At 48.2% G+C, this 27,208-nt stretch overlaps 3 protein-coding genes across 7 annotated transcripts in view; 1 reads left to right on the top strand and 2 right to left on the bottom strand.

Moving 5' to 3' along the window:
- The first annotated feature begins 681 nt into the window (after positions 1–681).
- Positions 682–17,984, top strand: LOC147257921 (signal-induced proliferation-associated 1-like protein 2). 4 transcript variants are annotated; one of them, XM_086212163.1, is made up of 20 exons: positions 682–844; positions 4,357–5,750; positions 6,490–6,617; positions 6,717–6,905; positions 8,287–8,461; positions 8,928–9,031; positions 9,171–9,328; positions 10,099–10,678; positions 11,833–12,107; positions 13,434–13,637; positions 13,717–13,836; positions 14,044–14,090; positions 14,385–14,550; positions 14,957–15,151; positions 15,403–15,499; positions 16,006–16,222; positions 16,419–16,550; positions 16,671–16,731; positions 16,835–16,860; positions 16,994–17,984. In XM_086212163.1, the coding sequence occupies exons 2-20, from the start codon at positions 4,586–4,588 to the stop codon at positions 17,140–17,142; spliced, it is 4,188 nt and encodes a 1,395-aa protein (XP_086068289.1). In that variant the 5' UTR covers positions 682–844; positions 4,357–4,585; the 3' UTR covers positions 17,143–17,984. The 4 variants fall into 4 exon arrangements, with proteins under 4 accessions (XP_086068289.1, XP_086068288.1, XP_086068286.1 ...); XM_086212162.1 differs by having other exon boundaries at positions 16,835–16,916; XM_086212160.1 differs by having other exon boundaries at positions 16,668–16,731; positions 16,835–16,916.
- A 4,120-nt stretch (positions 17,985–22,104) lies between these two features.
- Positions 22,105–24,051, bottom strand: LOC147257920 (acylphosphatase-2-like; the record flags this gene model as incomplete). The annotated part of the gene is made up of 3 exons (XM_086210336.1): positions 22,105–22,406; positions 22,668–22,777; positions 24,028–24,051. Coding segments are annotated over 3 exons (249 nt in total), but the record flags the coding sequence as incomplete, so codon positions are not given.
- LOC147257919 (equilibrative nucleoside transporter 1-like) overlaps positions 23,128–27,208 on the bottom strand; it is an 18,404-nt gene continuing 14,323 nt past the window's right edge. For both annotated transcript variants that reach the window (XM_086212159.1, XM_086212158.1), the window contains exons 8-13: positions 26,989–27,067; positions 26,656–26,708; positions 26,457–26,565; positions 26,290–26,375; positions 24,890–25,089; positions 23,128–24,799 (exon numbers count right to left, since the gene is read on the bottom strand). In XM_086212159.1, coding sequence (XP_086068285.1) covers positions 24,688–24,799; positions 24,890–25,089; positions 26,290–26,375; positions 26,457–26,565; positions 26,656–26,708; positions 26,989–27,067 — 639 coding nt within the window. In that variant the 3' untranslated portion in view covers positions 23,128–24,687. The remainder of the gene's footprint in view (positions 24,800–24,889; positions 25,090–26,289; positions 26,376–26,456; positions 26,566–26,655; positions 26,709–26,988; positions 27,068–27,208) is intronic.

Here is a 27,208-nt window from a genome sequence, read left to right as displayed (position 1 = left end):
CCCTGTGACGTCATATCGGAGCATCGAAATTATAATTTAGAGTCAGGAATTCTCTGACAACGCGAGTGCATTTCCGCTTTAATGAGGTTTTCATCATGAAACTCTGACATTTTAGAGCTCTTGTTTTGTTATCCTGTCTCATCTGCACAGGATCCCGTTTGGTTACGGGTGGACAGGGACTGAGTGAGTGAACATGTACTGTTGTAGTTCTTCCAGCGACCTCACGGTGGCAGCAAACGCGGCCTGTTGGAGGAGGTCCAGCACCGGAGGATAATGAAGACCGGGATCCGTTCATGGATCCGTCGGGAGCTGCTGGTCCTCCTGAAACTGAAAAACATCTCTAAGTTTTGTGTGTGTGTGAGTTTGTGTGTGTCTGTGTGTGTGTGTGTGTGTCTGTTTGTTTGTGTGCGTTTTTTGTGCGTGTTGAATTGTTTGTACATTTAATTTATTTTATCGCGGTGAATATTTTCATTTCACTTCTTCACGCGTGTATTTATCAACAGATCAAATTTAAACAAAAAAAAATCACAATGATGTTCAAAAGGTTCTGAGGAAGCGAGTTCGTTCTGTCAGGTTCTGCGCAGCAGAACAATGAGGAAAACAATAGGTCGTTTACGAGCGTTCCTGAAGGCATCACGAGCCCCGCGAGGCTGAAGAGTCCGGCTCGCGCAACCGGAAACAGCTGAGAGAGACTAGTTTAACGCTCCGGGAGGACCGCAGATACCAGGAGGCACGGACGGAAACTCGGTTCTGGTGCGGAGGTTCTGGTTCTGACGCAGGTTCTGGCGCGTGGGGTTCCGGGTCAGACAGAGGTTCTGCTGCGGAGGTTCCGGGTCGGACGGAGGTAACTTGATTGCTTGTGTTTGTTCTCGCCGACTGTTTCGATCGTAAGAACAGAACTTTGTGAGAGTTCGTTTGAACCGTGTAGAACCCGGGACTCTTGGTTCCGGGGTTCGAAGATGTAAACTGAACTTAATCAGGTTGTAAAAAGTCAGTTCCAGGTAACTGAAACCTTCATTTATGGTTCAGAAACAGTCCAGAACGCGTCTGTTGAATAGTTCCTGATCCCCACTGGGTATCGAACTCTCGGCACCGACCGAACCTCCTCAGCACTGCGGAGGAGGAAACGTTCGAGTTTGTTGAACTGTTCTGAGATTTAAAAGCGGCGGAACTGGAAACCAAAACTAAAAGATTTAACGGCACATTTGGATCTCGTCAGGGACGCTTACGGAACCACCGTGGTACATGTTGGGGCCAAACAATCACACGTGACGTCACTGTGGTTAAATTATACTGTTATATCCCAGTACCGGACGTGTTTGAGAGATACCGGGCTGTTAACGTTGACCTCCATCTCATCCTCTGGATCCAGATCCTTCCAGGACTCTCAGCTTCAGTAGAATCTGGGTTCTCAACCTCTAGAACCTTCCTGTTTGAGAGTGACGTCACTCTTATCTCGAGATGTTTCAACACCAGAACTCTGGCTCAGAGTCACTCAGACATTCATGAATGTTTTTTTTCTTCTTTTTTTAAATTTGCTGTTGCCTGGAAGAGATGAAGCCGTGATGATGATGATGATGATGATGATGCATATCGGCGTGTTCGGTCTTGCTGGTCATAAATCTGCAGTTGCGTTTTTGGTTTTTGGAATCCGTTCAAATGTGGAGAGCTGAGAGTGTTGTGGTGCCAAGTTTCTGATGATCAACACGTGTGACGGTTATCGGGAACAATCACGTCTGGAAGTCACTTTTCGGGGGGGGGTGGTGTTGTCTGTTACAAAGTTTTGGTGTGAAATTGAACCGTTTCTTACCACCAGAGACTCCATGGAAACGGTTAAAACCACATTGGAGGAGCAACTCGGGAACATTCCTGCTCGCGCGCAGCTTCAAACACTTAGAACACTCACAAGATTTGTTTGTTTGTTTGTTTGTTTTTGTTGGAAAATCTCTAAACGCACCTTGAACCTTGAGGAACGCCGCCAGGTGAAAGTTCCCACCGGCGGTCGTCCATGTTGAACTCAGACTGGAGTTGGAGGTTAATTCTTCCGTCAAGTTTGAGTGATTTGTTTCTCTCAGCTGTCAGTGATGAAGCCCCGTTCCAACTCTGGGAAACCGTCTGCAGGCGTTTGTCTTTGACTGAATTCCGAAACGCGCTCTTACCGTAACGTCTGGTGTAGACAAGCGAGAGGCCTCGGATACGTGTTGGACCGTGAAGCTGCTCAGTGACTCAGTTCAGACTCTCGTTGTCCCCTGAAGGGGAAATGTGGCTCGCAGGAGTCGGAAGAGGGGAAAGAAAAAAATACGACCACGACAAAAACAAGACAAGCTGCCGTGACATCACGACAGTTGACAACCAAAGTGCGTGTGTGTGTGTGTGTGTGTGTGTGTGTGTGTGTGTGTGTGTGTGAGACCACATATTATGTTCATGACGGAACAACGGCTGTCCTCGTCATCGTTGTGTCAAGGAGTGAGGAATCAGTCACCGGGGAACAAGGAAGGAAAAAGAAGTGACTGATGGAGGGAGGGAGGAAAGACGAGGGGAAGAGGGTGGAAAGATGAGTGATTGAGGGGGAGAGACGAGGGAATGATGGATCAATGATGGGAGAAATGAAGGTAGGGGGGAGGAAAGATGGGGGGAGGAGGGAATGATGAGTCAAAGAGCGAGGAGACGTTCCAGATTGAAGGCGTCGTGAAATGTGGGATTGTCCCTTTAAAGCCTCAGGAAGCAGAAACGATACAAGGCCCTGATGCCCCTCCCCCCGCGATTGGTGGACAGGAATTAGATCCCTCGGAGACCTGGACCTCTGGGACCCTCTTGGATCTGGTTTCTGTACTGAATGTCTGGACAGGAAGAGATTAGAGGAGCGAGGAGTTTATTATAGCTGAAGTCTCAGATCTAGGTTTATCTGATCTTGGACTCTGAGGACACGAGTTCAGGAGGATTCTGGTCCAGGCACGTTCCGCTTCCTCGATAAGAGAGCGACTACAAACGGGCAACATGGCCGCCCTCCGAAGTCGCCTGCTGTCAGGAACGTGAAACCCAACACCACGGTCGCATCATGAACCGACGCGGTTGACGTGAGGCTCGGCAGGCCGATGCTTCTCCAGATTATTTGACAGCTAGCTAACATTTATTAGCAAGCCAGAAGGCTAACAGTACGTTAGCTCGCGCCTGGATACATTCACAAAAGTAAACCGCGTTTGTCATCATAATCACCCGCACTAACAAGAACAACCTCAATTAACGCTGATGGCCCCCACACCTGGGCGGAGGAGGAGGAGGAGGAGGTGCGTTTCTCGTCTTTCACCGAAAAAAGGCTGCAGTGTCAAACAACACCGAACCTCCGTCTCAGACCAGCATTTGTTTATCTTCTTTTTAATCCTTCAGTCACCAAATTAGGAGCTAAATGTCTTTGGCACGATGGGTATGAGAATTCTGGTGATTGTTTACCAGCCGGGCCGGTGACCCCGTGACTCACTTCTTGTGTTTAAATGCGTCTGAGTTCATCCTCACACAAACATTTAGATGAATAAAAGTGGAACCACCCGCGCAGGAGGAGCGCTCTAAACCTCCCGGCGTCTCGTAATGGCGTTGCTACAGCGGTTTGTGAGTAAGATTCATATTTATACTCAGACTGACTGCAGCTGTTGCTGCTGGACTTGTGTCAGCTGCTCGAAATATCACACACACACACACACTCACACTTTCACACTCGCACAAACACACCCAGCAGCGTCAGGTTTCTGTGGCGGCGGCGGCAGCAGTCGACAGCTGTCGGAAACTTTTATGTCGTAAACCAGTTTTCTTCCTGCAGGTGAGTGGGAGACGTGTACCTGAGCGGCCGTCTGTGAGCACCCTCTAGTGGGCGTGGCACAACGGCGGGCACGTTGTCATGGAGACGCAGAGGCTGTCTGTTTGCTTCGGGGAGGAAAAACCAGCTTTGTGATACCGTTGGTGTTAGAAAACGTGTCTTGACTGATGACATCAGAAAAGTCTCAATTAGTCGTTGATGAGAGAAAACCGAACCCGACCCGGGTGATTCGTGTTCCAGGCTTTTGAAGGACTCGATACAGGAAATTATTTGTGGTGTTTTGGCGCTTGCTGCTCTTCCTCTTCCTGTTCTGCGTCTGAGCTGATGTTGCTTCGATCCTGAGGTATTTAGATTCCACAAGAACTCGGATCCAGCGCCACTCAGCCGACCCTCTGACACTGCAGGAAGTCCTGGTCTGACGCCACAAATACGAAGTCACGTTTGGGGCCACAGTGAGGCGGTCCGGGTCCTGACTGAGGAATCTAAAAATCTGTGCGTGTAGCAAACTGCAATTATAGTGACAGTTTCAGTGTTTCTGCTTTCAGGTCCAGGTCTTCAGGATCCTTCAGGGGTGGATTCAGTTCCTGTCTCAGGTCTTGTGAATTCGTCGAATCTGGTTCTGTTTGGACTGAATGGACTAGGACTGTCCACCAACGGCTGCGGTGAGAGAGTCCCACTGTGGCTTGAGAATGGCCGGACTCATGTGGAGGTCTGAGGACCAGCAGGACTAGACAGACATCCAGAGACCTGTTTGGAGCGGAGCTGTAGTGGATCATGGGTCCTCCTGTCTCCAACAGGCAGGGACCTCCTGCTGTGCCTAAGATGGGTGTCCGGGCCCGAGTATCTGACTGGCCTCAGCGGCGGGACGCTGAGCCCCCACCCAAGTACCACGGCCTCCTTAAGAGACCGTTACGCAGTAGCACGGCGCTGACGGAGACTCGGGACCTGCAAGCCCAGTTCCAAGAGACCAGCTACCCGCTGTGCGACCTTCTTAGCCACTCCCCCGTGAAGAGCTTGATGAGGAGCAACAGTGAGGTGACAATCTGCGACGTTGGAACTGAAGACCTGGACCCTGCTGCCATCAACCCGAACACAGGTGCCACGCTGAGGCGGGAATACGGCAGCACGTCGTCTCTGGACTGTCAGAGTTTGTCCGGTAAAGGTTTCGTGGCAGAGCTGAGGGAGGAGGAGCAGCCCAGTGCACCGCCGCCGCTTCCTGATGCCTCAGTGTCACAGAGCCTGAAGACCGCCTCTCAGATTGCTCAGGGGCACGTGGTCCACAAACTCGACGGTGACTACGTGGACAGCTCTGTGTTCTACCAGCAGGACAGACGGCCCCCTCAGGTTCAGAGGACTAAACCAGACAAGGTGTCCATCTTCAGCAGACTAAGAAGTCCAAGGAGTGACGGCGATTACGGGGTGCCAGTGGACGTGAGACGCCGCCCGTGTTTAACTCCTCAGAAATGTTTCTCCCATTATGACGCGCAGAGCATCATCTACACCATCGGTGAAGCCGCCACCCACAACCTAAGACGGGAAGCTCCCACCGCTGCCTCGGCGCCGCTGATGTCGGGGGGCGTTTTTGTTCCTGCGCCTGTTCTGACCTCGCCTCAGCTCAACTGTGAAGAGGTGGGCGCCACGATAAACGCCGTTAGAGACGACGGAGACAGTAAAAGCAACAGCTTGGTTTCCAGCTGTTCATTGTTTTGTAACGAGATCGGAGGGGAAGTGGAGAGGAACCTGGGTCTGACCCGGGCCAGCAGCGCCACCTCAAGCACTGTAGGAGATGGACATTCTACCCGCTGCACCAACGCCAGCGTGTCAGTGCTGGAGGTCTGCAGAGAGAACCAGATGCTCCCCCGAGACCTGACGGAGACCTTCGCCATCGAGCACGTCGACCATGGAGCCAAATACTACCTGAAACACTTCTACAACAAAGGTAAGACCAGGTCCCGGCGAGACCGGGGAAGACATGACGCTCTGGTCCTCTAAACCAGACTGATCCTGATCCCTGAATGATCCAGATCTTTCATCCCAGACTGATCCTGATCCAGTCCTGTCTCTGTCTGAGGACTGTTGGATCAGACCCGACTGAATGGAAGAGTAAATGTTATTTCTGTGTCAATTCTCAGAACGGAGCGTCTTGATATGACTTGACATGTGAACTCGAACCTTTGGCGTCTTTACTCCGAGCTCACGGTGACCTCTGACCTTCAGGCTGGGTTACTGTCTCAAATGTCAGTCATACGTCGCAGGATGTGAAGTCATCTGTGACCTACTTCTGAATCGGTCAGGACGAGAAGTCAAAGGTTTTGATGACACCAAGACGGTGAAGAAGAACTAAAAAGCAGATCAAGAAATGTGGGACTTTACCTCATCGTAAAATCCTTCAGATAGAACCCCACAAACATGTTCTAAATAATTGAACATGCACATGAATAAATAGAACCTAGCCAGCGGGTAGAGAAACCTGTGGTTATACGAGTCGCTCTGGTGGGCTTTGACTTGAAATCTCGTCACTGGGCGAGTCGGATGGTCTGTTTCCATGGCTACAGCCAGTTAGCTTAGCTTAGCTTAGCTTGAGGACTGGAAACGGATCCCCCGACAGATGATTTTGTCTGCAGTAACGCTGCTGCTGATTTTGACCTCTGTGACCTTTTAACCTCGTGTACCATCAGAGCACCAGAATTATTTTGGTGTGGATGAGAGCCTTGGTCCAGTGTCTCTGAGCGTCCGGCGAGAGAAACTGGATGACCGGAGGGACGGAGCACAGTACAACTACAGGATAATCCTCAGGACCAGTCAGGTACTGGAATGAATTGTCATCTCCTCCATTTTTTTGGACAGTCGGTCTCCAATTTCTGTCCCTCAGGTCTTTTCTAAGCGCTTCTGTTGTCTGTTTCAGCTCTCTGCCCTGCGAGGATCCATCTTGGAGGACGCTGTCCCGTCTTCGTCCAAACATGGGACGACTCGGGGCCTCCCTCTCAAGGACGTCTTAGACTTTGTGGTTCCTGAACTGAGCGTCCAGTGTCTTCATCTGGCCAGCAGCACCCCCAGAGTCCCTGAACTGCTGCTGCAGCTGGACCAGCAGCAGGTGAGCTCCTCCAGTCAGGCTTTCTTGTTTATGAAGTAATTTAACGTTTATGAAGTAATTTAACGTTTATGAAGTAATTTAACGTTTGCAACCTATAGAAAGTTGGTACTTCACCGTTTCCTATGTGCGTTCGTAGTTTTTCCACCAGGTCTGACAGGTGTGCGCAGTGGAAGCCAGTTTCGCCTCACAGAAATGTCGTTCTTTCAGTGGAAAAAAAAAACCCAATAACAACATTTTTTTTTTTACTTTCCCGAAGGCTGTGGCGTCTCTAGATATCAGCGCTCCGCCGTCAGACAGAAAAACCTCTGACTGCTACATTCAAAGCTCCTTCAGGAGTTAAACCCAAACTTCGACTTGTTGTCGGCGTGTTGCAGCAGCTGCTCCGTGTTTATTGTTCCTGCACATTGCAGGAAGAGCAAACGGCTGTTGTCAGACCAAACTCCCAGCAGCCCCTGGGGCAGCGCACAGGCAGGGGAGGGATCATCAGGATGTTTCTGACTGACTGGCGGTGAATGCCTCACCTCCGGCTGGAAGTTTAATGTTGTCGAGCTCAACTGTGACCACTTGCCTTGGTTTTATCAATCGCATCCTCCATCGAGGAGTTGGTTATTCGCCATGATGTCATAACCATCGTCGGTATCTGCATCTGAATTTTTTAGGATATCAGCCTTGTTTTCTTCGCTATTTCACGGAGGATTACTACACTACCCACAATCCTTAAGTGCATCAGCGTCATTTCTATCTGGTGGACTGAACCCATCACCCTGACATTTCACCGCGATGGCTGGAGAGGGATCTCGCTGCGGTCACGTGATTTCCTGTTCTTACTTCACCTTTTTCTTGTTTGTGCCAAATCAAATATTTCCTGGTCACAGTTTATCTGCTGGCTCGCTGTCCTCCTGGCGTTAAAACCTTCAGAATAACCCAGAGTTTGCCCTCCGCCTCGAAGAACAGTTCTGCTGCACGCAGCCTAAAAATGAAGTAAGCGCAGTCCAGTGATGGAGCTGACGCCAATCAATCAGTCAATCCAGAATCTTCCACCTTCACGTGGAGCTGCATCTTGTAAATTTTGTTGGTTTTTTTGGAAAAATGTAAAACACTGTTTTTCAATCTCCTCCTGGGTTGGTGCGTGTGATCTGCTTTAACAAAAAAAAGAAGCTTTGCACGTTGGAATCTACAGGATCCGGCCGCACATGTAAACACGGGTTGATGTGGCATTTCGACGCTTCCTTTTTCCGCGGCGTTTTTATGAAGGGAGCAGAGCTCGCGTTTAATCAGACATGAACCTGCTGCCGCATCTGTCAATCATCCTTTCACGAACCAACACATTCCAAACCTTTGACTCTCCTCCTCCTCCTCCTCTTCCTTCTCGCACCTGCAGTTGAATTTCCAGCGGAAAGTTGGAGTTTTGTTTTGTCGAGCCGGTCAGAACACAGAGGAGGAGATGTACAACAACGAGACCAGCAGTCCGGCTTTGGACCAGTTCCTGGACCTGCTGGGCCAGAGAGTCCAACTGAAAGGCTTCAATGAGTACAGAGCCCAGCTTGACACCAACGGTAATAGAACCACATCCTGTTTCTGAACTGGGACCAGTACAGAACTGTTTCCCCTCGCGTTAGGAGTGGAGGCAGCGGTGGTGTGTGTTCCCTCGTTACTGCTGCTGCTTCATGCCTGTGTAACCCAACAGTGTTCAGTAGATCGATATTTCACTTTAAATAAACATTTTACTTTAGCTTTTCTGGGCTGAACATGACCCCCCCCCCCCCCAAAAAAAATAAAAGCTCAGAACCAGAACCCTGTCCCTGTTCCAGCCAGGAAGTACTCAGATCCAAACACTGTGTGGTGCAGCTTCTAATATTCTGATTACTTCTGAGACTTTTTAACACATTTGAAATGATCGGTTCTGTCTTCAAGGAACGTTGCCTCAACAGCGCCCCCTGTTCCCCATCAGGTGAACTCTTCTTTTGCGGTTGTTGTTGTTTTTTGTTTTTTTCATTCAGTTTGTTGTTTTTTCCTCATCAGGCGACTCGACAGGAAGTCACTCTGTTTACACGACATACAGAGAACACGAGCTGATGTTCCACGTCTCAACCCTGCTGCCATATACTGCCAACGATACTCAGCAGGTAGTACTACTAGTACTACCACCACTATCCCTGGAGTACACAGTATACTCTGTACTTAAATTATATACAGTCTGTAGTTTTCAAGGAGGAAAGGTAACTTTACTCAGTCATGAGTTGAAGACTTATTGTGTACTTGCAGCTGCTGCGTAAACGCCACATCGCGAACGACATCGTCACTGTGATCTTCCAGGAGCCCGACGCTCTGCCCTTCAGCCCCCAGAACATCCAGTCACACTTCACGCGCGTTTTCATTGTTGTCAGAGTCCACCAGCCCTGCAGCCAGCACACCTGCTACAGGTGAGACTGAACCACTGGAGAGGGGAGTATACCTGCTACAGGTGAGAGTGTATTACTACAGGTGAGGGTGTATCGGGACAGGTGAGAGTATACCTGCTACAGGTGAGAGTGTATTACTACAGGTGAGGGTGCATTACTACAGGTGAGGGTGTATCACTACAGGTGAGGGTGTATCACTACAGGTGAGGGTGTATCACTACAGGTGAGAGTGTATTACTACAGGTGAGAGTAACCCTGTGACAGGTGAAACTGTATTACTACAGGTGAGGGTGTATCAGGATAGGTGAGAGTATACCTGCTACAGGTGAGAGTATACCTGCTACAGGTGAGAGTATACCTGCTACAGGTGAGAGTATACCTGCTACAGGTGAGAGTATACCTGCTACAGGTGAGAGTATACCTGCTACAGGTAAGAGTGTATTGCTACAGGTGAGAGTGTATTACTACAGGTGAGAGTAACCCTGTGACAGGTGAGGGTGTATTACTACAGGTGAGGGTGTATTTCTACAGGTGAGAGTAACCCTGTGACAGGTGAGACAATATTACTACAGGCGAGACTGTATTACTACAGGTGAGATTTTCCCTGTGACAGGTGAGAGTGTATTACTACAGGTGAGGGTGTATTACTACAAGTGAGAGTATACCTGCCACAGGTGAGAGTGTATTACTACAGGTGACAGTATCCCTGTGACAGGTGAGACTATGATCACAGGTGAGTGTATACCTCTTGGCATTGCTGTGACCTGTTTAATTTGTCTCTACATTTCTAGTGTTGCCGTCTCAAGTTCAAGGGACGTCCTGTCCTTCGGTCCTCTGATCCCAGCAGGATTGATGTTTCCCGCCTCACCTGTGTTCAGAGACTTCCTCTTGACGAAGATCTTAAATGCAGAGCACGCCGTTCATAGGTCAGAGAAATTTGTTGCCATGGCAATCCGCAGCAGACAGGAGCACATGAAGGACCTGGTGGACACCTTCGCCACGTCAACGCCGGTGGACGGCTCCTCTGTCAAGTTCAGCCTCATCTCTCTGGTGGGGAAGAAGAAGGAGTGCAGTATGCCACGGCGCCATGCTCACCTGCAGAGCGTTGGAGCGCTCACCTGGGCCGTGACAGCCCGAGACTTCAGCCATTCCACCACCACCGCCTGCCGGCTCGCCGTGTCCCCTGAGCTGGTGGTGCTAATAGAAGAGTCGACCAGACAGGTGGTCTTTAACTGTTACTGCAGAAACGTGATTGGCTGGAGTGCCGGTCATGGTGGCATCAAACTGTTCTACGATCACGGAGACTGCGTGATGTTTTCGACATGGGAGGGAGGCTGGGAGGAGGTCAGAGAGATCACCCAGAGGCTGCAGGTGAGGAGCGCTCTGATTGGTCCAACAGGAAATGGATGTTCGCTTGGTTTCAAACGGTCCTCGTCACAGGCTAACGTTAGCTTTGTTCTGCTAACATTTACAGTGAAGACAATGTTGCTGAACATAAATGTGTCTCATCAACTAATCTGAAACTCAGATCCTAACAATCCCGTGACTTTTAGATGGAGGGAACTATGGAAGAACTCTCCGCTTCATTCTTTGTGCCTCTGTATTATTATTTAAGGGTACCAGCGGTTTTATTTTGTGCGTGACTCAGAGTGAGCTGACGCAGGTACGTCGTCTGTTTTTAGTGACTTTCAGATTCCTTTTGATAAAAAGGAATCTGTGTATTTGTGAGGTGATGATCAGTGACGACGAGGGTCCATCCATCCATCATCCATCCATCCATCCTTTTTCTTCTGCTTATCCTGTTATGGGTTGTGGGGGGTGGAGCCTATTCAGGTGAGAGGCGGGGTTCCCCCTGGACAGGTCACCAGTCCATGGCAGGGCCAACACATAGAGACAGACAACCATTGGCTCTCACAGTCACGCCTACGGTCAATTTAGAGTCTGGATTAACCTGGTCCCTCTTGATGTCTTTGGACTGTGGAGGAAGCTGGAGTACCAGAGAGAACCCACGCAGGAACAGGGAGAACATGCAGAGTCCACACAGAAAGACCCGGTGCTCCAGCCGGGGCTCCACCCACAACCTTCTTGCTGGGGGGCCACAGTGAGGACCACTGCTCCACTGTGCCGCCCCGTGACGAGGGTCAGTATGTAGTAAACAAACTGGCACCTTAAAGGGATCATCTGCTCAGCAGGTCGGCCATGATAGGATTTAAAGGTGCGAAGGTGAAGGTCGACTGCCGCTCAGACGTGTCACCATGGTAACTGCTGTGTTTTACCTCTGAAATCTGCTGCCAGCTTGTTGAACTGTTGAGTCACAGAAGTCTGTTAGCATTGGAGATATCAGTGAAACGTTTCATAAACCTGATGCAGCTCAGAAAGCTTTAACATTTTAGCGCACACTTCAAAAAGAAACACGTACATGCTTGTACACGTAGAAATACTGGAGGAAATGGATGGATGGATCGATGACCTCTGACCTTTGGGGGGCGGGAGATGGTAACAGAGCGTCTATTTTATCTCTGCAGATGGTGACTGGCGGTGCTCCAGCAGTCGAAATGACCCTCAGGAGGAACCGTTTGGGTCAGCTTGGGTTTCATGTGAACTTTGAGGGCGTGGTAGCAGACGTTGAAGCCCACGGCTTCGCCTGGCAGGCAGGCCTGCGCCCTGGCTGCAGACTGATGGAGATATGCAGGGTCGCGGTGGTAACAATGTCACACGAGCAAATGATAGAGATGCTGAGGACATCAACGCCGGTCAACGTGGTTGTCATCCCGCCGCAAAAAGACGGGACGCCACGCAGGTGAGGACGGGGTCAATGTGATGCAGGGTTTGTTTGTTTTTGTTTTTTTTAACTCTCTGAAGGTTTTGTTTGATATTCCAGGAACAACTTTGAACCAAATGTCCTCTTGAATTCAAAGATTTGCATATTAGCTTTGACACGGACCTCTCAAAACACGTAAAAGTCTCTTATCATCGAGTTTTACTCTCCAGTGGTGCTGAGGAAGAGCCCATCAACCCTGCAACATCTGCCTTCCTACACTGGCATTTAGAAAGGTCTTTGCTGCCGAGTCTGGTTGTAGCTTTTATGTCAGAACTGTAAACTCTCCAGTTAGGACCTTAAAACTATTCTCAGCTTCCTGTCTGAACACCAGCAGACCAATCCGGAGGCTTCCTGCTCGACAATCTTCTCCAACTCAGATCAACTGTTACGGTAATCTGAGCTGTAATCCTCTCACTTTAATCTGATTATCAGTCCACGAGTAGATGAGCCAGCGGTAAGTAATCGCTCTGGAAAAATAAACAGATCAGGATCCTTCGATGTCTGTGGCGCGGGACAGACTACGAGCAGGGAAGAGGCACAGACAGCATGAGCCTGCAGCTTAGTTCATCAACATAATCGATCAGTCAGCCCTGACATCATCATGACATCACCCTGATATCACCATCCTTCTCCTGGTTTGGGGTTTTTGCTCCAAGGCAGACGGCTTGATTTACTACCCATAGCTACTAGCTTCTGTCACCGGCCTGTATCAGCCCGGGAGGTCGCTGGCTCCTGTTACATTTGGTGCTGACTGTTCAGATGGAGCCGTCACGTGTCTTAGAGCCCAGGTTGGTGCTCCTGTCACTGTCGAGATACCCCGGTTGGTGAATGTGTGTTTTTACAACTCTCAGCGGTCCTGCTGGGCAGCTAGGTTATGCTAACAAATGCTAACTAGCTGCTAGCTGCTGGAAAGGCCCGCAAAATACCTCTCCACCAGAAACCAGAGCACCAAAGAGATGTCATGGGTCCATTTTACCAGCCTGCGCGGCGCCCAGTAGCTCAGTCCACATTGTTCTGGCCGCTCTGGACACTGAACATGAAACGTTGGGCCAGGGAGCGTCACCTACAGTGTCACATGACCGTTTAGTTTCACCTTTCACACTAAAGAATAAATACAAACTACAGAGAGGAGATAAATCCAGGACATGAACTGGAGCACAATGTCGTCTGTTTGCTAAGAAACTTAATGGGTTCTTCTTCGCCAAGCTCAGTTTGATGAAAGTCTGTGGTTCTGTGTCGTCGAACCAAGCTGAACCAGTCACATGACCTCAGTGGAGGTAAACTGACAGACATCTTCCTGTTCAGGAGTTTCTCAGAGATTTACCGCGTGCCAGTGATTGAGCACAAACTGGCTGGCAACTTCAGAGTGGCCCCACCCATCTGGTCCCAGGTGCCTGGAGCCCCGCCCCTCTCCCGATCCTCATCCAATCAGAGTGCAGGTTCAGATCCTACTCAGCAGCTGATTCAGAGTGCCCAGGGCTCCACGTTCAACCTGCAGGAGGGATCCAGGTACCTGAAGGATCGGCATTCATAGATGACAAGTTCCTCCTCTCCTCCTCTGAATGTTATCTCTCATTTATTTTCCCAGAATATCTCAGGAGCTCGACTTCTCCCCTTCAGCCTCATTCTGCTGTCACTCACCCAGCAACCGGTCAACCTCAAGTGACCCAGGACCCCCTGTGACTAAGCACATCCACGCCCCCCGCAGGTAATCCAATTACTGTTGACTGCAGGGGCGGTCCATGGTGAAGGTGACTCAGGTGTGAGGTTGAGATCGTGAGAAGTGACACGAGTCAGCACCCGGTGAAGGTCTTCACAAAGACCAGGATCAGGTTTAGTGAAGACCTGTTGGTGGAACTCATCCTGATCAAGTGTCAGATTATGTGATCCAGATCTGTCTCTCTTCCTGATTCAGATCTTCTGGAGAATCCGAGGTCCGACTGGACAGGACCAGGTCTACAGGTGCGTGAAGTGAACCAGACAGGACACCTTGGGCTTTTATTCTGATGGTTAGACATCAAAAAAAGGATTTTCAAAATAAAGTTCAGAGGTTAAAGTAAACTCAGAGTCATTAATGTCGAGAGTTGGATCGTTGAGTGTTGTTAAAATGAAACCATTTTCAAACTGGGAGTTTTATAGTTTCATGTTCAGAAGTAAATAAATGAAGGAATCACTGAGAACAGGGCCAGGCTTGTCTCAGAGGGCCATCAGTTGATAGCTGCATAAACTCCGCCTCCTGTGTTCCATTGTCTCCAGCTCCCGTTGCCGGGGCAACGCTGGTCCTGCGGGACATCAGGGTGGGGAGCTGGAAAACAGATTGTCCAGATGGACAACTGGATCAGGGAACCAACCAGACGACTTCTTCAAGTCATGTGACCGAGGGCAGTCTTGGAGATCTGAGTGAGATCTCCTCTCTGTCCAGGTGAGCAGCGGGGATGTACAGATGACATCACTTTGGGGCGTGGTCACTGGTTCAACACCGAACCTTTCCGAGGCGAATCAGGAGGCAAAGCCTTTTGAGGTCGCCTCGATGTAAATACCAAACAGAAAATGATTCTCCGTGTTCCTCGCTTGTTTACCTGCAGGATAACTTGAGTTTGTTTAGTAATCAAGTAAAACCCGGTACGTTCCCTGGGGTCTACCTACATGTCTCTCCGCAGGACAACAAGCGAAATGTGCCTAAAATTTCTCCTCTTCATTCGTGGGGTTCCTACGAGGTTTGCTTCTCAGTGATGAACCACAGATGTGTAGTCAAATAAAGGTGAGGGCAAACCGTCTCGACGTCATGCTATGCTAATCGTGTCATGGTTCTCTACTTCCTGCCTCAGTGACTCACGTCAGTCGAGGAGCTCGTCGGAGCACGCCCCCAGGAGCCACACCTCCGCTAACTCACCTCACAGTGTCACCTGTCTACAAGGCTCCTCCTTAGGAGGAGGGTTTAACCTGTCACAGGAGACATGCCCACCGGAGGGGGAGGAGCTAAGCAGATCTGAGGGGGGTTGTATGCTGGATGATGCCAACAGGTGAGATGAGGGGGTTACTCTGTACAGAAGCCATTTTCTGCCCCATTTCCAGTTTAATGTTTTCATTTGGCGTGTTTTGGCCAACCACGGGCTCTGGCTGCGGTGGAAACGGGCGTAAACTGCTGCTGTGTGATGTCATGTTCGCACCAAAGGAAAACAACATTTTTCTCATACAAAGGAAAGGTTATGACATGAACGCACGAGAATTTGTGCCGTTTCAAACAAACCCTAAATCTTCCTCCTCCCCCCAGACTTCTGCTGCTACTGACCTCAGAGCCTCAGTTCAGCTCTGGTCCAATCAGAGACGTTCTTGTCAGGATGATGCAGTGTGTCACTGCAGGTGAGCAGGTGAGTTGTTTCGAATCTCAGTGCAGTTAATAATTTTAATATCTGCATCATTCGTGTTTTACAGTCAGAGTTGCAAATAAAGTTTTGTTGTATCAAACTGGCCAGTGCTAGCAGCTACGGCTACAAGCTAACAACATCAGGCAGGTGGCGCTTCCTGTTCCGTGTCACACTCGGTCTTTTTTACACGGTTGTGAGGAACTTCAGGAAAAACTCCCCAAATAAGAACAGAAGCACAACCGCCTCTCAGCTCTGCTGGTCTCCCACCACGGCGGCCTCACACGTTGATGTCATCAGTGTTTGCATCCTCTCCCCCATCAATTTTTGGGGTTCTTGTTGGAAAATTCCAGCATGGTGCACATGTTTATGTCTGTTTGAGGACATTAAATGGACAGATTGAAGCTATCCAGCAGGGGGCGGAGTCTGTGGTGGCATTTGTTAGCATTCAGCTGTGCTGTCAATCATCCTGCTGCTGTGACATCACAGGTTTCTTCCCATCCTTTCTGTAGACCATCAAGAGTGACTCTGGTGTCCTTCCTCCGTCTCCATGGTGTTCTCTGACCCGCACCATGTCAGAGGACAGTCTTTGTCTGAAGTCGATGTCCCTCACCAGGTCCAGTAGCTTTCTGCTGCTGACAGACCAGCTGACACTCGGCACTGCAGCGTCACATTGTTGCACGCTGCCGCCACACCTCAGCAGCCGCTCAAAGCCGTCACCCCAGAGGAGTGAGTATCTGCTCTCTGAACTTAGAAGTAAATGCCACAACTCCTGTCGTAGCAGTGCAGGAACCGTTGCTCTGGTTTGGTGCCTCGTAAGTTCACACTTACAGGTCACCAGTTCGATCCCCGCGGTGGCGAGAACATGTTCACATGAAATTCAGTTCAGTGAGGGGAGATGAGTCACGGCCTTCTGTCTCCAAAGATGCGCGCAGTTACTCGGACAGTTCGTTGGCTGAGAGGTCCAAGATGGCCGAAGACGCCGTGATGTCACGTCCATCAGTGATATCGGAGATGAACTGGTCTCACCTGGTGGATGCTGCACGAAACTCTGCAGGTAAACAAACAGACCCCATCCACCCTCACAGCACCCACTGTTACTAGGTTCCTCTGAACCAATCAGATGGTTTGTCCGTCTCATGGCAACAGTGAGGTGACTGTGTTTCTGTGTCAGCAGGTGTGTTTTCCTCATCATTTCCCTTGGAGGTGAAGACTGAGAACATGGCTCTGCAGGACAGGTCAGGAACTACACATGCTGCCGTGTTACAACTTCAGCTGGTCATTTCTACCATGTGACATCATTTTCTATCAGTGACATCATCTCCACTGTCCTCTCTGCAGTGACATCACAGCAGCCTCACTCTCTGGTAAAGTTTCCCAATTGGAGGCGTGTCTGCAGCAGCTGCAGCTCGACCTGCTGAAGGTATAACACCTGGTCGTACACAGGTGAGCTGATGACCTCATCACACTGACCTGGCTTTGTCTTTCTGGTGCATTCAGGAGCAGCAGGACAAAGTGGCGCTGCAGCAGCAGGTGCAGCATCTTCGGCAGGACAACCGTCGCCTGCAGGAGGAGAGTCAGAGCGCCGCTGCCCAACTGAAACGCTTTGCCACCTTCCTGTTGCAAAGGAGGACCTGACGTTACCGTGACAACACAAGAAGGAGAACCTGATGTTACCATGGCAAGACACGGAGATTCTGACATTACCATGATAACACAAGAAGGAGGACCTGACGTTACCATGATAACACAAGGAATAGTAACTGACGTTACCATGGCAACGCACAGAGGAGAATCTGATGTCACCATGGCACTACACAGAAGAAGGCTTAATATCACTATGGCAACACATACAGCTTTCCTTACTTTGATTTGAAACAAACCACCCTGAACCAAGTCGTTTCCCCTCGCAGCACCTGAACCAATCGCATCTGTCACAGGAGTGATGTCACCCACAGTTTGGCCAGAGAATCAAACCTGTAAAGTTCTGGAATAAACTGAAGAAGAGAATTTGTTTATGTGAAGACTTGTCATCAACTTGTCGTGTTCACACACGCCTCCGCCACGTCGACGATCATCAGACGCTAAAAACGGTTAGCATCTGTTGAGCCACAAACGCAGAAATGACGGCTTCAGCTGCGTTCTGAGGAGCTACGTTTGTGTAAGCGCTGCTGCTGGTTTGAGTCCCGCAGCTTCAGCTGTCTGGAGGGTTTTTACTGCCATCAGTGACGGAGGAGGAGGCTTTTAGCTCCGCCGTAGGTTAATGGGGCCTCGGCACGCTAACACTGATGTTTGTGTTTCTGGATGAATAATTCAACAGGAAACACTCAGACTTGGATCTTCACACTGCAATAAAAAGATTTTTTTTTTAAACGTAACTTTAAGAGTCTGAAAGTGAAGTTGAAAAGTAGATGAAATACTAAAGAAATACAATGATGTCACATCAGTGACGGTGACTCTAATAAACACGAATAAAGAGGCAGTGACCAGTTTGTTGCCTCCATGGTTCTGTCTTTCCGTCCTCCACTTGGCCGAGATAAATAAATGACGACGGTCTGAGGGACGAACCCAACGCTGGCGTCTCCAAGAACTGTGGTTAAAATACAGCGAACAGATCAAACTGCTGCTCAAACAATGACAACGTGACAGTGATTTGAACAAAGTGTGAATTCACGATTTGTCAGATGCATCACCATGACGACACGCAAACTCCAGTGTTCACCTGAAATGTTTCTTCTGTCAGTCGTCAGTAAGAACACCGATCAGTAGAGGGACAGAACCTTCATGGCTGCACGGCGCGACTGTGTAACCATGAAAAAAACAACGCACGATTATTACTTTGAAGAGTTCTGCACGAGGAAACATTTTTATTTTTGTACAAGATAACTTTTTATTGCTGTTTATTCAATTTCGGAAAAAAAAATCTTGTAAACAGTAAAGCACAAATGTTTCTGCAAGTTTAAATTTATATGTTGAGCTGAGAGTTACACGTTTCAGTTTGATCAGTAGTTTGTGTGTGTTTCTCTTGATAACCCAAGGAAGTCATGATATTTCACTGTACACAATAATCCCAGTCAGACCAAACCATGCAGCACATCTGCAGCCACGTGAAGGCCGTCCTGCTGCTTGCTCTCCTCCAGCAGGGATGTCAGAGGAAGCCATCAGGCTGATGAGATGCTGGAAGCGGAGCTCAGGCCCCGCCCCGCTTCCTCTCCAGCCATGAAAGCAACTTGCATCAAAAGGTCACGACCTCAGCTGTGACACATCAGTGATGGCATGTATCGTGATTTCGCTGCTAGCGAACGTGTCAGAAGATTTCAAATGATCGCTAACAGACTGACCAATGCCTGAGAGGCAGAGCTGAGGGTTCAGTCGACCAGCGCTAACTGCTGCTGCTGTTTCTGTGTGCGTGTGTGTGTGTGTGTGTGATAGATGAAGCAGATTTAGGTCAGCTCCCCCGCTGGAACCACTCCTCGCTTGAAAACATTCGGCAGAACCGAGCAACTCGTCCAGCTGTGTTATTATAGTTTGATAGACATGAACATCAGGAGCATCACATCCTTTTTCTTTCTTATTTTAAACATTTTCTCCCATTTAAAACAAAGAAAAAGTTGTGTCATGTGACTGGTGGGTTCGCTGTTAAGAAACTACAAGTTGAATATCAAAGATATCAAGTTACATACACTGTAAGAATATAAGATGGAAGACATTTAATAAACTAAGAATTTCCTTTGAAAAAAGAATGATCCAGTTAGGATTTAAGTCCTTTCATTTGTGGAGCGCCGTGATGACCCCGCCCACTCCATCATTAGCTGGTGATCTCATCAAGGGTCCGTGAGGTGATTGGATGCTGAAGTTGACATCACGCTGGACTCACTCTGACAGGTTTACTGCACCACAGCTGATTTTGACCATTTGCGGCAGAGAAAGAAGCCTGCAGGCCCTGCACCGATGACCAGGTCAGAATCAACCATCAAAATCCCATCTTTCCAATCAAAGTCCTGTCAGTCAATATCAGCTGTACAGTACGGGTCTACAAGGTAGGACGCGCGACTCCAGCGTTAGCTTATGAAGAGGGTTGTGTGACAATCTTCCGTCTTCATGTCAGTTCTGTCAGGACACACCCAGTTTTTTTTATTGCCAGCAAATTCCATCCATCCATCAATTTTCTTCCACTTTAAGGGTGGTGGGGGTGGAGCCTATCCCAGCAGCCTTCAGGTGAGAGGCGGGGTTCACCCTGGACAGGTCACCAGTCCATCACAGGGCCAACACATAGAGACAGACAACCACTGGCTCTCACAGCCACACCTACGGTCAGTTTAGAGTCTGGATTAACCTGGTCCCTCTTGATGTCTTTGGACTGTGGAGGAAGCTGGAGTACCAGAGAGAACCCAGCAGGAACAGGGAGAACATGGAGACTCCACACAGAAAGAGCCCGTGCTCCAGCCGGGGCTCCACCCACAACCTTCTTGCTGTGAGGCAACAGTGCTGACCACTGCACCACCGTGCCGCCCACCAGCAAATTCTTCCAGATAAAATATCCCACCTTTCTCCCCTATTTTTTTCAATCAAATATCTTCCTAAGGGATCGTTGAACCGAAAAAAATGCAGCCACAGTCACCATCTTCGAACAGCATTTCACAAATTAAAAAAAAATCAATGCAATGATGAAGAGAACAAATGCTGTGATTGACGATCTGCCCTTTACAAACCACCACTGGTGATTCATCCACGCAGAACAGCTGTCGTGGGGCTGAATGCATTCATTTGACAAGTCACACAGCAAGAGAAAGCCTCCAGCCATCAGCTCCCAAGAAGACGAAAGAAACAGAGCATCCATGTGAGCGTTCAGGGGTAAAACAACAAGGCCGTGTGTCCGTCATGGCCCTGTGGTGTTCAGATGATTGAGAAAGAGAGGGATGAGGAAAGGAGAGCCACTCTCAGTTTACACTGACTTGGAACTTTTACAACATTTTTTTTTTGTTTTGTTGCAATCAATTCACTTGAGAGCGTTTCTGAGTGTAACGGGCCTCCGCCCGAATACGGTAACTTTGGCAAAAACTACAATGAATGTCTGCACCGATGAATGACAATCAGAGATAATATTTGCTGCTGTTGCTGGGAGAAACACAAAGAAAAGCAAAAGAATGAGGTGGATGAGAAGCGGTGACGAGTCTCTCCACCTCGCCATCCGTCACGTTGACCCAGAGTGACACAAGGGACGCCAGACGCTTTCATTTTAACGTTGTTAACCTCCTGCCGACGACCTTTGATGCCAAAAATAAGTCTCAATTCCGCTCCAGTTGCCTTTTCTGTATCTGATGAGTGACCTCACTTCGATGAGGAATCATCCACAAACTATACAAGCTGTCATTTACATTAATACGAAATGAGGCCCCAGTATCGAGCCTTGTGGTACACCAAACATTATAAAAGGTTCTCAAAAGGCAGAGACCATCCCAAAGTTTTACGTATAGATTAGATAAATTGTTTCAAAAACATTTGATAAAATTACTATTTTCTCTACAGCATCTGACCAGACTCAAATATCTTAGACAGTGTACACTTTTAGCTTGTAGTTCCATGGAGTTGATCAGTATCCCAGGATTGCCAAAAATAGGTTTTGAATATTAATGCAATCTTTAAAACGACAGAAAAATGAATCCATCATTGACCCCCTCTTGTTTTTTTGTATTGGTGGAATTTTTCTGTGTGAAAAAGGTTAATTATCTGTGACATCATACACTAATATTTTCCCTGGTTTGATTTTTTTTTTAATTTTTTTGTGAATTTTCTTTGAAAGAAATGTTATAGATCTTCCTGGATGCTCCGGCGTATTCACACATTTCACCTTTGTTCTCAAGAAACGAATGCGTTCTACAGCTGCAGGTGAACTGGCTCGGATGAAATGAGCGCATCTGTCCTCTGGGACCAGGAGAAGCCCTGGAGGTGCCGGCCCCATCTGGGTCTGTTTCTAATCTGAGCCTCAAACCTCCGGGGCCGACACCGTAACGCAGTCTATTTTCAACTTTTTTTTGCCTGCAGTTGTTCTTCTTCTGCAGTTTATGAGAAATACATTTACAGGAAAATACTGAGGAGGTGACAAATTGCAATAAAATGGCGGCGAGTTCTCCTCTTCCCATTGCTCACTCATATCTGCTGCTGACTTGGCGTCCCGAGGTCACCTGATATGGAAGCTATTAAAATATTCATAAAATTATCAGAGGCAATAAACTGTGATGAAAAATAGATGTGTCCTATATTTCAAGTGTGGCCCTTACAAAGGTGCCCCTGCTATGTGGTTGTGATGTCATTGCAGGCGGCGTCACAAGGACAACAGTCGACGTATCTGTTTATTCCAGGATCCATGCAGCAGGACACCAGGTGGGCACCAAGCAGCAGACACATCCAGAACTTCTGCTGGAATGTTCTCACTCATCAGGTGACCGTGTGCGTCTCAGTCAAAGTCTGAGTTAAACTGTCCTCTCCTGTCCACTGGTGGACACGCAGGGGAGGACACAGTCACCAGCGGTGAGCTGGCGCGTGCACTTTGGAGAATAATGGCAAAGTCACGAAAGAGATTCATTCAAAAGGATTTACCGGATATTATTGAGTATTTTGGAAGCTGTTTATCTAGGATATTCATACACAAGCATCTTTAGAGGTCAGAGGTCAACACAGCAGGCGGTGGTGCTGCTGGAAGCATCTTGGAGGCTGATTCCATCTGACGCATCAACTCTTCTGAAGTCACTGATTTATAGATCTAATCACACTCCTGCTCAGGGTCTCTGAGCACGCTCAGTAGCGGGTGGAGAAGCCACGGACCTCCAGTTTGGGAATGTCTCTCTGGTTGGAGAAGACGGCCCTGTCGATCCGAGAGCTGGGACTGCCGACGTTCTCCAGCCAGTGTTTCCTGAAATCGCACAAAGATAAAAAAAAACAAACAACAAAAACCCTGAGCAGAAATAGGCAAGCAGGTACTGCTAACATTAGCATGCCAGCGATGCTAATGATGCTAATGATGCTGCCTTTCCGGGTTTGCCGTCTAACTAAAGAACATCAGCATCAGTGTCGGTTTACTGCTGTTTCCACTTTTCACCGTCATCGGCGTCACATTCAAGGACACTGATTGGCTGAATGAATTTCTGGGATTTCTCGGTCCATTCAGACTCACATCTCACGGATTTTATCTGATGGTCCCTGGATTTGACCGATCACCGTGCCTTGTCTGGTGTTCTTCACCCAACCGCTCAGTCCCAGGCTCCGCCCCTCGTCTTCTGTGTACTGACAAACAGATTACATCATCATGAATTCGGTCAAAACTGAAATGAACATGATCTCCCACAATCAGAACCATAAGCAAAGTTCTAAAGCGTCTCTACGTAAACGATGTGCGAGTCCATAAAAATCCGCACGCGCTTCCTGTCGCATGAGGTTGTTGAGGGGGTGAGTTGAGCTCATTGTTTTTTTGTTGTTGTTGTTGAAGCTCACCATTCTGAAGCAAACACCTGGAAACACAACAGACACATCAATCAATCAACCAATTAATCGATCAGTCACTCAATCAGTCACATTGTTCAGGGTAAAAATGCAGCCACAACTGCAACAAAGTCTCATGACGCCCCCCCCCCCCCCTTTTGTTTTATTTAACTGACACAACTTTATCAGACATTCATCAAGATAATAATTAAATGCATGAAAGCGGTTATCAACTAAAAGTAAAAACAACAAGAAGGAGCTCCTGTGAATCCGAGAAACATTTCAGAACTACGATTCACATTCAGTGAATCCGCTTTACAGTTTCACAGTTGGTAGAAGTACGGAGGCTCCGAGGAGCCTGGGAGTCCAGCTCATTTTCTTTATGATCTAAAAAAAAAAAAAGTTTCCCTGTCAGAATTCTTTGACTTTGTTTGTCTTTCATGTTTAAGACTTGGTGTTTAATTGGGGATTCAAACAAACAAACAAACATTTGACCAGGAATTTTTTCCTTTCTGATTGTTTGTTGTAACATCCCTTCTGGCTGAAACTTGTTCATGCCCTTATACAGATGCTTTAGTGTGAGGTGCCATCTTGTGGTTGTCGTGAATACGACCGCAGACAAGTAGCAAATCAGATGACATCAACGTGAGCTGAGGACACCTGAGCACAGAGGCCGGTTGGGGTGAGGCGTGTTGGAACCCCACGGCCAGAGGTGTGTCAGAGCATTGTTGGAAGTCAGAGGACATTTATCACACACACGCTGTACATGGAATAAAATACAACACATTTGTAAAGAGTTCGTAACTTAAAAAACAAAACAAAACACTGAACTCAAAAGGTACCAGAGGATATTCAAGAATTCAGACACTTTTGTCCGATTCAAGATTTTACCAACAAGGGGAGAAAAAAAAAATTCTCATCAGACATAGAACTTTTTTTTTTCTCTTCTTCTCGTCAGCCACTCAGGGCTTCCGTACCATCCTGTTGCCGTTAACGAGAATCTTTATTAACAGACAGATACGAACACAGATGACATCACCAAGACGTTCACCTACCCTGCACGTTCCCGAAAATCTCAAAATCCACAGACGTCAAAGTGGGCTGGGACATGATTGCGCTCACAAGACAAAATAAAGGCAGAGACAGAAACATGTCACTTACTTTAACTCTGCTGCCCAGCAATCTCTATTTTTATCCCCGCTATTTAAATAACAGCAGAGCCACCGAGGCTTCCTGAAGTGTCTTTCAAAATAAAAGCACGACACATTAATAGCAAAGTCACACTCAGAGAACAGACACCTGGCAGAACAACGGTAACTATCATAAACACCGAACACTTCAATCAGAATTAGAGAGACGCCTGTGATATCTCCTGACTTCTTCCACTGACTCCCATCCAAGTTCCAGCCGGGTCTGATCCTGCTTAGCACCTGAGGTCGGGTGTGATCAGGGTGGAGAGGACGCGTGAACGCATCAGCAGCAGCGTTGAGGTATGAGTTCAAGTTCGGTGCTTTTACAGAAGAGACCATGACATCCTGACATGTTTAAAACATACAACACTGAATCGTACAAATATATTTCTGTTCTGTTTGTCCACAAAACCTGGATTTTCATGAATTAAATTTCCTTTGGCACCACTTTAGATTTTCCCAGTTATACCAGGAATAAACAGGTAGTTTCCCAGTTGCACCAGTAACAAACAGATGGTTTTCCAGTTAAACCAGGGCTCTGAATAGGAAGGACAGCGCTGCTCCGAGAGCTAAACCCAGGCAGAGGAAGAACGCCATGACGGCGCCGGCTGTTTCAGTTTCGTGAGACGAAACTTTCCTGTTGAACAAACACACACAAACGTTTCGTCACTCAGCCGAAGTTCTTGTTCTCTCCCCAACGATGTAACGGAACGGTCTGGTTCTCTACCTCGGCCCGTAGCACATGCACAGGCTGGCCAGGTATCCGTTGCTGAAGGCGAACATAACCATGAGGCCGATGAACCAGCCGTCGTGCTGGAAGAAGACGGGCAGGTGGAGACGAGGATGGACGTTGCACAGCATGAAGAGAGGGACGAAGACGAGACGAGCGGCGATGGCCGCGGGAAGCAGCAGGCTGTCCTTCCCTGGCTGGAGAACACAGGAAGAGAGGAGGTTTGGAACATGTGACTTCCTGTCTGAGTGACCCTGCTCGTCCTGGTCCAATGACAACATGTCATCCCTTATGAGTGTGTCGTTGCCATGGTTACTGTCAGGTTAGCTCACTCTGTGACTGCAGTCTTCAATCCTTCATAGACTACACCTCTCAGACACCGTGGACTTTGTAAACCACAGCCCTGCTTGACACATTGACATTCCCAGTCCTTCCCTAAACCACAGTCTTCCTAATCCTGTCCTAGACCAGTTTTACTAATCCTGTCCTACACCACAGTCTTTCTTATCCTGTCCTAGACCAGTTTTACTAATCCTGTCCTACACCACAGTCTTCCTAATCCTGTCCTAGACCAGTTTTACTAATCCTGTCCTACACCACAGTCTTTCTTATCCTGTCCTAGACCAGTTTTACTAATCCTGTCCTACACCAGTCTTCCTAATCCTGTCCTAGACCAGTTTTACTAATCCTGTCCTACACCACAGTCTTTCTTATCCTGTCCTAGACCAGTTTTACTAATCCTGTCCAAGACCACAGTCTTCCTAATCCTGTCCTAGACCAGTTTTACTAATCCTGTCCTACACCACAGTCTTTCTTATCCTGTCCTAGACCAGTTTTACTAATCCTGTCCTACACCACAGTCTTCCTAATCCTGTCCTTCACCACAGTCTTCCTAATCCTGTCCTACACCACAGTCTTCCTAATCCAGTCCTAGACCTGTCTTCCTAATCCTGTCCTAGACCACAGTCTTCCTAATCATGTCATAGACCACAGTCTTCCTAATCCTGTCATAGACCACAGTCTTCCAAGACCAAACCCTCTCAATCCTGTACTAGATCAAACCTTTCTAGTCCTTTGCTCGAGCACAGCCCTCCTTGACTGCTGTCTTTGTGGACCACAGCCCTTCTAGACCACAGCCATCCTAGTCCCCTCAAAGACTACAGCCTACCAAGTCACGTCTTAGACCATAACCATCCTAGACCTAGGTCTTCGTTGCCCGCTGCCCTACTATACCAAACTTCCGAGTTGCTATGTAGAGATCTGCATTTCAAGACCCAAGTCTTGTTAGCTTGCATCCGTCCTAGATCAGGATCCTAGTGGACCACATCCCCTAAAGTCCACAGCTGCTTAAGTGTGCAGCACCTGAATTGAGACACACCTACAGGATCAGGACTCACCCACTGGTGGAAAGCGGTCAGGCTCCGCCCACCCCAGTCGCACAGGTTAAAGAGCAGGAAACAGCTGACCGGGACAAAGTACCTGTCTGTCAAAGAAATGACATGACTGAGTCACATTCACATGTCATGTGACTGATGACCAAACAGGAAGTGGCTCATCAGCTCACCCCAGGAGCCTCCATCAGCGGAGGTGGATTTGGTGTCCGCGGTGATGGCGGGAAAAGTGCTGATGGTGACGGTGAAGGTGAAGCAGACAGAGAGAGCCAACAGCCAAACCTGAAGGGCCGAGGTCAAAGGTCACCACCCGGGACAGAATTAACTCAAGAAGGTGTCAATAATCCAGCATCATGGTGAACGAAGTCTGACCTTCTTAAAGATCCTGATCATGGAGATGTCCTGTCTGTCCTGAGCTGCACTGTCTTTCACACGATGAGGAGCGAAGAAGAAAAAAGACAGAACAAAGTCAAAAACCCAACTGTGTCGTGGCACCGGCGGCGCAGCGAAGGTCTACTGGCTTTGACGACCATTTTTTTTTAGTGGAGATATGATGTCACTTCCTTTTCATGCAATTAAATATAGCGTAATATAGTACAGCACAGTACAGTACAATAAACCAACTACTTGTTTAAGTCAAAGATAAAGACCTGAGTTTTGAGGGCGGGTGTCATGGATCAAATTGTTCATGTGGTTATTTTGTACCTCGGCTCATCAGTTCTACAGAGTTCTCCTCCTCTCGTTTCCGTTTGATGTTTCTATCCTGATGAAACTTGAAAAACTCCTAAAAAAAAATAAATTTTTTTTTAATTAAACAGAAAACATTCAGGAGGAAGTTCTCATTAAATACGAAGACGGATCGGCTCAGGGAGCAACTTCCAGCTGGCCAATCACAGAGCAGAGTTCACAGGAAGTCCCAGCAAGC

The sequence above is a fragment of the Aulostomus chinensis genome, chromosome 8 (assembly GCF_037954235.1).
Source record: "Aulostomus chinensis isolate RoL2024-O1b breed Wild chromosome 8, RoL_Achi_v1.0, whole genome shotgun sequence".
Lineage (NCBI taxonomy): Eukaryota > Metazoa > Chordata > Actinopteri > Syngnathiformes > Aulostomidae > Aulostomus > Aulostomus chinensis.
This window is presented reverse-complemented; position numbering and strand designations above follow the sequence as displayed.